Source organism: Crassostrea angulata, chromosome 2 (assembly GCF_025612915.1).
Source record: "Crassostrea angulata isolate pt1a10 chromosome 2, ASM2561291v2, whole genome shotgun sequence".
In the NCBI taxonomy this organism is placed as follows: domain Eukaryota; kingdom Metazoa; phylum Mollusca; class Bivalvia; order Ostreida; family Ostreidae; genus Magallana; species Magallana angulata.
In genome coordinates, this window is record NC_069112.1 from 53,779,071 (window position 1) to 53,790,758 (window position 11,688).

Sequence of the window (11,688 nt, forward strand, 5' to 3'; positions counted from 1 at the left end):
GTTTTGACCTAGTTGGCGAATGTAAGGTGATGCTAATATTTCGCTATTAAATTATAAATTTATACAATGTACAAGATGGACTCCAGACATGTTCACCTGGGTCTGTGGCTCAGTAACCTTTAAATGAGATGACTTGTTTAAAGACATTTTAAAAAAGAAAATACACGAAAAAACTAATGTGATACAATTCCCCCAAATACATCTACAGACTTCCATATGCATCCACTTTGTTTCGAGGGACCTACGTTATACTGAATGAACAGATGTTGACGACGTATTACACAAATTTAGCTTATTCAAGGTGAACAAAATTGTTATACATGTACTTTATACGTTTTTAAATATTAAAAAGTTTTAACTTGGATTTGAATGTAAGGTGATGCCAATATTTCGTAATTAAATTATCAATTTACTGTATTAAACTGCTTACCGCAAATCACAAAACTGTACACAGATTGAAAGTTTAGTTGTTCTCATTCATCAAAATACATCAATTATGAAATAAATAATAACTCTGAGCAATATTCCTTTGGTTCATTGTACCTTAACGTATGTTACCCTCACTACTATTATTCCAATCGAAATAACCTTCTTCTAAGATACCATAATTTTTCACTTATGCTAATCCTTTTTCATACTTCAGCTGCATTAATTTTATAAACAAAAGGGTCTTGAATAAAACCCTTCGGTCATTTTGCTTCATAAAATTCAGTGGTTTACTATAGTAAAACACAGGTCTTTTCAGTTCATCCAATTTGATGGAGCCTGTACTGTTCCCAAGCTTAATTTGTTCCATGCTTGACTTTTCATCGTGGAGATAAGTAATCCGCACCTGTAAAAAAAATGTTTAAATTCTAATAAAATTGGCATTTTATTCATGGGAGTCAACATTCCCTCTGTTATAACATATATTTGACCCAAAATATAAATCGATGGATAGCATGTTTAATTATCATGAACAAGCCTTAATTAACACCTGTTTTTTTATTATAACAACTATATTGTATACACTGGTCTCTGGCAAAAGTATCTGCGACAATAAGACTCTCGCGAACCCTGCGAAAATTACTAACACACAAATAAAAGTTTGATTACAGTTTGATTACATCTCACCGATAATGTTCAATGATGTTTGAATGTAGAACATGTACATACTAGAGTCCTCTCCACTGTTATCCCAAGGATCCCCTCATTTCTCACTGACTGATCAAGATATACAAAAAGTTCTCCAATGTGTGGTGACAGCGACCATTTTTCAGAAGAAGTGGTAACAGTTGATGAAGAATCGCCTGAGTGACACCGGGGTCTCTTCCTTGGTTGCAGAACACTCTCATCCTCTTCCACTTCTGAACAGGCATCCCTAATCTGTGTAAGACAGCAAAGAGTTCATTTCTTTATTTTATTTTAGAGATGCATTTTGAAATTTTTAAAAAATGATAACATTTGATGTTATCTTTAACAGGTACAGTAAAAGTACTTTTATTTGTAGGACACTGGAAATTGATTTGCATCACAATGCAGTTCACAATGCTTTGTGTACTACAGTTGAACTTCGATATTTCGAACACTGATATCTCGAATACAATGGATATGTCGAAGTGATGTGTAAGTCCCAACTACTTATTTTTTAAGTATTCTACTCTCGATATCTCAAATACTCTGATATCTTGAAGTTTTTAAGCAGTCCCATCTAGTTCGAGATAACAAAGTTTGACTGTATTTTCAAAAATCATCAAAGAGTCAACAAATTTTGCATGCATTTTATTTAAATTGTCATGTTTACTACCAATACTCTGACATTCAAAGATATGTCCATTTTTGCTCTATTCACACAGCTATGCGCATACATAAATAAATTCATATTCTACGTACATTGTATAATCTATCAATATTTACATTTTCAGTGCCTTTGCCTGTTATAACACAGTGACTATGTATTGATTTTGTACTATACAGTCTAATAATTTTAATTAATGTAGAATTGGGGCCATAACAGGGTTTGATTATTCATCTCCCAATATATAATTGTACAATTACTGAAAATTATATGTCTGTAATCGAGAATCATTTTTTTGATTTTATGAGGTGATAATTCCAGTCGGGGCGTGATCAAATCTATCATAAAGCGCTTCGGACTTTATAATAGGATTTGATCATGTCAAAACCCAAATAATCACCTCATAATACTCAAAAGATGATTCCTTATTCCTTAAATACAGTCATTTGAATACCTCGTTCGATTATATCAAAGATACACCCAAGGTTATCTCAAGGAATGTTACATGCCGTACCCCATAGAATCAAAATTATAGCTTATGGCAATACGAGATGACAATAAATACCCAATAGTAACTCATGGCATTCCAATGACACCCCTTGCTAAATACCCCATGAAAAGAGACTATGGAATCTGAGTGCACCAAAACATACCTCCTTGAATTTGAGTTGATGAGGAATGTATTAAATGTAAATCAATATTGCTCATTTTCTTCCCCCCCCCCCCTTTCACTAGACTGGAATTGGCTGAACGCAAATGGCTTTTTTGCTCACTTTGCTAAAAGGGCCATTTACATACTTAAAAGTTATATGTATATATACATGTATACTTCACATAAGTATGTATACTTACATCACACATGCACACAACTGGTTTTTCGATCCCTGGATCCGACAAACAACAGAGGATGTCTGCTGTAGATGACACAGTCTTCCCCATAATCATCGCTTTCTCTGTCTCTAAAAATGGCTGGCTCCTGAAAAGTTGTGGGGAAAAATCACTGGAACCTCATAAAGGTGGTTCACTCTATCATTTAAGTCATATTTGAATTGCATTAGCTGCCAGAAAATTGTGTTCATTATCATGTAATATATATAATTATGTCATTGAATGTGTATTCTTATTTAAGAAATAAATAGCAGAGTTAAAAAGTTCACCATGTTATGATGCTAGGAAAGTCCAATCTTATTAAAATTAGTCATGTAAAATCTCGTCTCTGCAATACACATTTATAATTAATTGAGCCTCAGCCAATACAGAGCCTCACTAGCTCTGACGTGAATATACAAAAAAAAGCAAAGCTGACATTTAACAAGAAGTTGACGTCTGATTGGTACAAAAATAGTTCCTAACATCCCCCCCCCCCCCCAAAAAAAAAGTATGTTACAATTTTAAGCACCTGCAGTAAATAATTGCTGAGAATGTGAAAAATATTTTTTTACAGACAGATGGACGAACGGACAGACATATCAACAAACAGACAGACACACAGGGGTAAAACAGGATACCCTCTCTCCTTTGGAGAGTGGGAATATAATATAATTACAGTCACAGGGGCAAATCCCTGACATTATCTTCAAGGTATGGTTACATTGAAATTAATGTCCATGGGCTTGGCCCCTTGTGATTACAGTGATTTTGGACAACATCATCTTTGCTAGCCAAGGGTCTTCCGTCCACTTCGCTTTGTTCATGAGGAGCGAAGTACCGTAGACCTAAAACCCTTCGCTAGCAAAGATGAAACAACATCAGAAACTTTGTCAATAACAACCATTAAAAAAAAACGCAATTTTTCCAATGCATCAAAATTTAACAAAATACAGCATATAATGTTTTACAGAGTGATATTAGATAGCACTTACCATGTATAAAAATCAAACAAGCGAAGCAGTTTTTTAAACAATGTCTGATACTTCCATTCCGATATAGTTGTGTCGGGTTTTCTTTGAGCAACGATATTTGCCAAGCAATAACTGAATTCATCCAACCTGGTTTCAAATCTGAAAAAAAAAAACCAAAACAGATTTATATATTTATTTACAATGTACATGCACTAAGTATGATTGCCTTTATTTCTTAATAGTATCACAGAAATTGATTGTAATAACAGCTCTATAGAAGCTGACAGGACTGAACTGAAGTCTAAATGATCCAGTTAGTCACTCAGTCAAACGTCTAAATGATCCAGTTAGTCATTCAGTCAAACGTCTAAATGATCCAGTTAGTCACTCAGTCAAACGTCTAAATGATCCAGTTAGTCACTCAGTCAAACGTCTAAATGATCCAGTTAGTCATTCAGTCAAAAGTCTAAATGATCCAGTTAGTCATTCAGTCAAAAGTCTAAATGATCCAGTTACATGTAAAGTCATTCAGTCAAAAGTCTAAATGATTCAGTTAGTCATTCAGTCAAAACCTTCAAACATTTGATTCGTAACTAAAACAAACACTGAAGTCAGCTTATGTAAGACTTAAATTTCAGTAAAATACGATTTGGTTATAAATTTCTTTTGATATCTATTATTTGATAATATTTCAGGGTTGTCTCCAAGACCCGGGAGGCGGGGAATTCTTCCGCCTAAAGTGACGTAATTACCCGGCTATTTTTTCATTTCAAACACAATTTAGCTATAAGCTAGGCCTCCAGACCCCCTTCTACTTTTTTTATTCCTCCCTTCTACATCAATTTTTAGAGACAACCCTGTATTTACATTCCACACATTTTGTGCTTGTAAAGCGTGTTGAAAGCTGGAGCAGTTATAACACTGCAATACATAGAGGGCACTATAAAGGGACTTAGACACGATTTGACTTAATGTTTTCAAATTTTCTTTTTCCATTTTCAATGTTTATACTGATAGATATAGAAGTTTATAATGCTATGTCAAAATTTGAAACACAAATATCAAGTTATAAGCAAGATACATAGTTCATAATTCTTTGTTTTGTAAACAAAACTCGAATATTCTCATTTTTACATTTTCGTTGTATTGGTGTAAATTTCAATCAAATGTAACTTTTTTTTGCTGACAATAGTATTTAAGAAGATATTGAATTAGTTTAAATTGTTTTATAAATGTCATTTTGTCTAAGAAATGGTAATTTTCTATATTACAATTTTGTAAACAACTATAAGACTCGAGCTTTGTTTACATAACTATCAATTCTTACCTCTGTATCTCACTTGTAACTTGACTTTAACATCTAAAATTTTGATCAATCATTTAAAATGCACCAATAAAGTATTTTATACATAAGACATAAAAATAAAATTTTTGATCTCAAATCATGTCCAAGTCCCTTTAAGGTTAAAATGACAAAGTTTTATTATGACGTCACAAACGTTGAACGCTGCAAACTACACATCAAATAAAAGTTCACGCTTGTGCCTTTTACAGTGGCACTTCCAATAATATGAACTTATATACCCTTAAGATAAGATAGGAATTTTAAGGTATAAATCAAATTTGCAGACAAGGCAAGTCTGAAGATGTTTAAAAAAGTGTAAATATAAGTATTAAATCATTATTTATTTAAAGATACAGTCTCATAACTGCAGCGATGTGTGCATACAAAGTTTCATAATGTGCTAATGCGTGTACATGTTATTCAGTTTGTATGTAATTTGTATACTTTTAGGGTTTTCACATATTCTGTGCAAAAAAAATACATATATAATTTTATCTATTTATTCATCTATTCTTTTTTGCACAGATTGTGTCAAAACCCTGTGGCACATTTTAGCTAACAGAATACTGTACATCAGTTAAGAAATTAACTTGGGTTAGTATGGGAAACTTGATATTTATATTACTTGTGGAGAGGAGGGGGTATCGTAAATCAAGCATTATTAACTAACAAAAAGCGTTTGAAAAAATAATAATGTCTTACTTTTTGAGCAGTTCTTCTGTCCTGATAATCTTTAACTGTTCTTCATTTGGCCTCCATGCATTGACCCATATCTTCAACGGTGTGACAATATTAGGGGCTATGACATCTAGAGATTCGTAATCTAACTTCAGATCGCAGGCCTCCACACATCGTTCTATCATACGCTGGTCGGCTGATGACAGATGAAAAAAGACACCACTTTGAATTGACTATGCAAAAAATGTCCTCCTCAACATGACGAACCCTTAGTCTATCGACAACACGTGGATCCGAATTTGCTGTATTTTTAGGAAATATGAAGTCAACATCATTAGAGCTCGGCGAGCTTGTATCGGGGCAAGCTGATAGGTTTGGGTCAGCAATCTGTGTTGTCTCTCCCTGAGGGTATTCACTCAAATTCATTTCTTCTCCTCGTATCGTTCATGCCGGTTTGTTTTGGTCGTTCTAAAAATAGAATTTTGAGCGGTAGCAGCATAATTCGACCATCAGAAGATTAAGTCCAGAGAGAGAGAGAGAGAGAGAGAGAGAGAGAGAGAGAGAGAGACTTATGATTTATTGTAACATCGACGAAGCAGACAAATGAATTGTTTTCTTATAAAATAATAAGTGATAACAAAACAGTTTAACGTACGTTACACCCTATAAAACTGCTGAATAATTGTTTTAAGAATCTCAAATAATGGGAGCAAATCTTTTTAATATAATGATATTTTTTTTAATTCATATATAATTAATGAATTCCACTCCGCTCAACCCACCCCCCCCCCCCCCCCCCCCAAAAGATACAATGTATGTCCCCCACTTTAATAATGTAGTGCACTTCAAATGGTATTTAGGATAAGAAAAAAAAACGACTGAAAAGGGAAACGATCCATATACATTTTAAAAACATGTTGCTTTTAAATTCATGTTATATAAACTTACAAAAGAATTCGATCAATTAATAGATTTGAACGATGTAATTGTAGCTGATATTATATTTACTTTTTCTAGACTTTTTGCTGACGATAATTTAATAATCTATAAGGCTTTTCATATAATTTAAAAATCATTGAAAAAAGTTTGAATTACTTGAAGGATTTGTGACAAGCGAATATAGGAATTACTTTCTCTGAATAAAATATTCGACAAACATTGATAATACGAAATGCCTCCTTGCATTAGCTTCTTTTTTTAAAAAAATAAATAAATAACTCAGCGCATTTCATTTCATTTAACTTAAAACTATGTCTCAAACGATTGTTCATCATTATGAAAATCTTTACACGCACTGAATAAAAAAGCCTTGATTTTTATCTGAGACGACGACCAACAAGATCTGAAACAACGCTTTTATTTTTTTTCTATCTGTGCAAATTAATAATGTACACCATGTGTCGCATTTCATATATTAATTAGATTTAGATTAATGTGTTTATATCAATACCCGGAGTTAGTGATCAATCTGCAAGTATCGGTTTGATGTGTCCAAAATTAAGCTCATCTTCTGGCAATTAGAATTCGCGATGACATAAAAGTCAAGGATATATTCCACAGCAGGTGTTAGCAAAACACAACCCCATAGATATTCCTAATTTTAAAACACTGAATATGTCTAATCTAATTCATATCTTCAAATTTTTGGCAGATCTGATGGTTGATTTGTTGAAAACCAGTCCCCTTTTTAAAAATATACAATTCTTAGTTTAGTATTTATAAAAACGTCACTATGAAATTATTATAAATTCAACCAATGTTTCAATGTACTGCAGGCGTCGGAATCAAATTGAAAGTGTGTGTGTGTGGGGGGGGGGGGGGGGGGGGGGGGGGGGCGTACACTAATCCCTCTGAAATATTGCGAAAAAAAACCTATTTCCTAAAATCATGAAAAATTCTAATGGGGGGGGGGGCCTATACCTATCCAAACAAAATTTTACCTACCAACCCCCCCCCCCCCCCCCCCTCAAATCATGAAATTCCTAATCCGTGGGGGGGGGGGGGGGGTAGGCCTATTATACAATTATATTTCCGGCGATAAAAAGTGTGGGGGGGGGGGGGTGGCTAAACCCTCTATGATGCTATGTGCCTAATGGTTAGGTCTACATTTGCAAAAAAAAATGGGGGGGGGGGGGCTAAGCCCCCCTAGCCCCCCCCCCCACCCCCGGTTCCGATGCCTATGCAATGACACAGCTAAATAATTAAAGAAACATTAGTGAAATACTGTGGATTCACCAATGTTCGTTGAATACCAATTTTCGTGGATTTCGTTGTTAATTATAAGTTGGTCCTCTAAATAAAATGTTCATTGAAATGTAATTTCTACAAACATTTTGTATTGATATGATCATAGGCCCTGTATTAACGTTGCCTTCTTATTGAATTCAAGAAAAAACTGAAACCCTAGAATATTAATGAAACCACAGTATACCAGCAATAATAACCAAAAACCAATTATAAAAGCGTTTATCCAATGAAACACGGGTTATAACCCCAAAACCATAAAGCAAAATTATTTCAAAGTAATGGTAAATGATAACCATAAAAAGTAGCAATAGTACGTAAACATATCTTTTTTTATAACGGAATTAGTTTTCTCGGTAATACTACTTATGTCAGCAAGAGAGAGAAATAGATAGAGATAGAGAGAAACGAGAGAGAGAGAGAGAGAGAGAGAGAGAGAGAGAGAGAGAGAGAGAGAGAGAGAGAGAGAGAGGGAGGGGGGCATTATAAGAACAATGTGACACAAGGGGAATTAAGAACTTAAGTAACCATAAAGAGAGAAATGTAATAGAGAACAGGGATTCAAGTAAAAAAGAATCTTAATCCAATGGCATCTGTTTCATAAATCTCGCATTGATTTAAAAAAAAAATGAGTGGAGGAATAAAATAACGACATTGAACATACAGCTAAAAGGTTCTAGATCTAACTGGTTAAAAAAATCCGATGGACATCAATTATAACTGTACAGTAACAAGGTTACAAAGCCATTGATAATTAATGTTCTAATTAGAATTTAGTTTATGCTAAAGGCGATTTTAAGAATAATGATGTTCGGTTATAATCGGAATGAAAAAAAAAATGTATATAAAGTGGCACATTTAAAACCTAAACTATTCAGAAGAAACTACTTCAACAACAACATGACACAGATCATTTTGCATTTTTTGACGGTCGTTGTAGCATTGGTAAGTAAATCTTTTGGATTTATTTTAAGTTGACTAAATAGTCGTGGCCAATTTTAGGACTTTATCGGTCTCCAATAGAAGAAGAGTTCTATATGAAAATGTCGAAAAATAGCAAAATATAAAAGATATTTTGATTTTCTTTTCTTTATTACACGTAAACAATAGTTTTTAGCTTAACGAGTCATATCTTACGTAGATCTGATAATTTGCCTAGTTTACCATTCAACCTCGTCAAATAAAAAAAAAAATCGTAACTATTTGTTCAGTTTGTCCATAAACATTTAACAAGATTGAAAAAAGATACAAATATAATTATCTAATAAGTATTGTACACACTTCAACGGGTTATTAATGATTGCTTGCACACACACACTGAATCAATCTTTTTTATGTTGTAGGCTATTGCTTCACCTATGAATCGCCCTATCCAAACACCAGGTTAATCTTTACTTAAATTCTTATCTCCATTAATCAAGCTTATAGCAACGTGCTCGTTTCAATTCATTATTTATTCCAATGCACAGCATTGTGTACTTTTGATTATATTTACTTATATATATTTTTAAATAATTTAATTCTGGTTTTACCGCACTTTCTGATTGGCTAAAAAATCATTTTATATAATATAAAGAATGTTGCCTACGTCATATTAAGACTTACGTCAAAAACGTATCAATACGCCTGACGTTACGTTTGATTTTTTTTTTATTTTTAAGTAATTTTAAAGGTCAAATGACCGTTTTCATCTACAATGAAGAGTAAAAAAAATTAAATTAGGCAGAAAAATTATGTTTATTTCCTATGTAGCTTGTAACACGATATTTGATTGGCTAACGAGCCGGAGGTAAAAAGCGTGACGTCACATATGATGTCACAATGAATAAAATGCAGAAATGATATTTATATCTTGAAAGTGTTGTACACCTTTGATTGGACATGGAAACCAGATTCTTTTGGTTTTTAAAGAAAATAAAATTGTTTTCCAGGTCCCAATAAGGATGTACGGGATTTACCAAGGGTTTTATTCAATACACCCTTCCGCCTTCGGCCTCAGGGTGTATGGAATGCAACTCGGGGTAATTCCCCGTACACCCTTGATTGAACCTGGATAACTAATAAATTACTTAGGTTTTGAGTTTACACTTGTGATGGGTAAATGTTTCAAAATTCACATTCAAATAATTGACCATTGGTTACAAAGTTTAGAACCACAATTTTTTCGCTGATGTAGCTCACCTGTCAAGTGAGATATCTGCCTTGAAAACATAATTTTCTATAGGATATTGCTTAAACAATTCCCAGTGGAACAAAACTGAACTTCACATAGGAATTTGAATTGTTCGTATGCACACCCAACACTTAATTATGATAAATGCGTACATGTGTACGCTTTGATCAATCTAATAAAAATAATTCTTCTGTTCTTTTGAAACCTGTTTTTCTTTCACGTTTTCCCTTACATAAAGCTGATCAATAAATAAGGTTATCGACGTAGCAAACCAATTTTTATGATAGAGTCGATCAAGCGATATACATGTAATACGTATTCACTGATTTACTTCAGAACTAAAGAACCCAGCCTGTGGACTTTTGCCTGAAACCGGAGAATGTAGGGCCCTTGCAAGACGTTACGCTTTCAACAAAACGCTGAATGCTTGCGAGGAATTTAACTACGGTGGATGTGACGGCAATGCCAATAACTTCCAGTACAAGGATCTTTGTGAATATGTCTGCCAGTACAATAGACGTACGTAACAACATTGCCACAATCCTCCTCCTCCTCCTCCTCCTGAAAGTATTTTTACATGTTCAAAAATATAATTCCCCATAACATGTATATTACAATCAGAAAAAAATCAACTTTTAAATTTCAATGAATGTATTTTATGTTTAATGGTTTGTTATTGTTTGAAATGATACTGACAAACACTATCAGTTTAATTTTCAAATGTCATTTGTGAGTTAAAAGTGACGTATTAGGTTTTAAATCTAATTACATTTTATTCGATACATTGACACATCCGTATGCATTTTAAAGTTTCAATGTAATTGTAACATGAAATCTATTAACCATTTGATTCTTTTTTTTTTATTTGGTATGAACATTTCTCGCTTGTTTGTTTGTAGCTTGTTCAAAGATAGGATGCTTTGAAAAGGCGTGTACAACACAGACGTGTCCAAATCATCCTGACGCCAAGTGTTTGTAAGAATATCTCGCTACTTACCATAAGTCAGTTCTATACATAGTTTTTCTTCTGTATTTGATGAAAAATCGTACTTTCAAGAATAAATGCATTGTGTACATGTGTACATTGTAGAATGATATGGAGCTCAATTAAATGTTTAGCGTCACAATTAAAAGAAAAAGCTGGAACATTTGCTAATGAATATTTTTATAAAATACATTTCAATTAATTTGAAACCAAATATATACATTTAGGGCTGATTACCAAAATTTTAAAAATGTGTTTGAGTTTAAGGTGCGAATTTTGTGACAGTCGCCTTATTTGAATAGAAAAAGAAAACATAGTATCAAAAAAATCAGTCGAGTACTCGACGATCGCTCGACTAAAGTCTTTGTTTAATCTACTGAGCCAACCGGGTAAAATTGACACCCTTTATTATTGAATGAGCATATGGTCTTTGCCTTTGAAGCAAGTTTGGTCAATAGTACCGGTAAAGGGGAAACAATCTATAAATTTAAGTTTGGGTATTTTTAATCTATCTTTTTAGCGCCGTGTGTCTTTGTGAATCTCGCTGGATTCTGGACGGTGCAGATGTAACCTCCACGTGTGAAGATGATGTTGAGATGATTCCTGAAAGACGTCAAGCTAAACAATAAAAGATATGCACATCTC

General features: G+C 33.5%; 1 protein-coding gene and 1 pseudogene across 1 annotated transcript; one reads left to right on the top strand and one right to left on the bottom strand.

Moving 5' to 3' along the window:
- Positions 1 to 358: 358 nt before the first annotated feature.
- On the bottom strand, positions 359 to 6,067 carry LOC128170529 (uncharacterized; annotated as a pseudogene).
- Positions 6,068 to 9,130: 3,063 nt separating this feature from the next.
- LOC128170558 (fused toxin protein-like) lies at positions 9,131 to 11,688 on the top strand. Its single transcript, XM_052836345.1, has 4 exons — positions 9,131 to 9,268; positions 10,395 to 10,577; positions 10,958 to 11,033; positions 11,564 to 11,688. Exons 1-4 carry the CDS (start codon positions 9,244 to 9,246, stop codon positions 11,670 to 11,672), a joined length of 393 nt encoding a protein of 130 aa, XP_052692305.1. The 5' UTR covers positions 9,131 to 9,243; the 3' UTR covers positions 11,673 to 11,688.

Bases quoted from the DNA above. Each gene is read 5' to 3' on its own strand.
- LOC128170558 (XM_052836345.1), top strand. From the start codon at position 9,244: ATGAATCGCCCTATCCAAACACCAG. The intron at 10,578-10,957 runs GTACGTAACAAC...GTTTGTTTGTAG, and splicing joins TGTCTGCCAGTACAATAGAC to CTTGTTCAAAGATAGGATGC. The intron at 11,034-11,563 runs GTAAGAATATCT...CTATCTTTTTAG, and splicing joins CATCCTGACGCCAAGTGTTT to CGCCGTGTGTCTTTGTGAAT.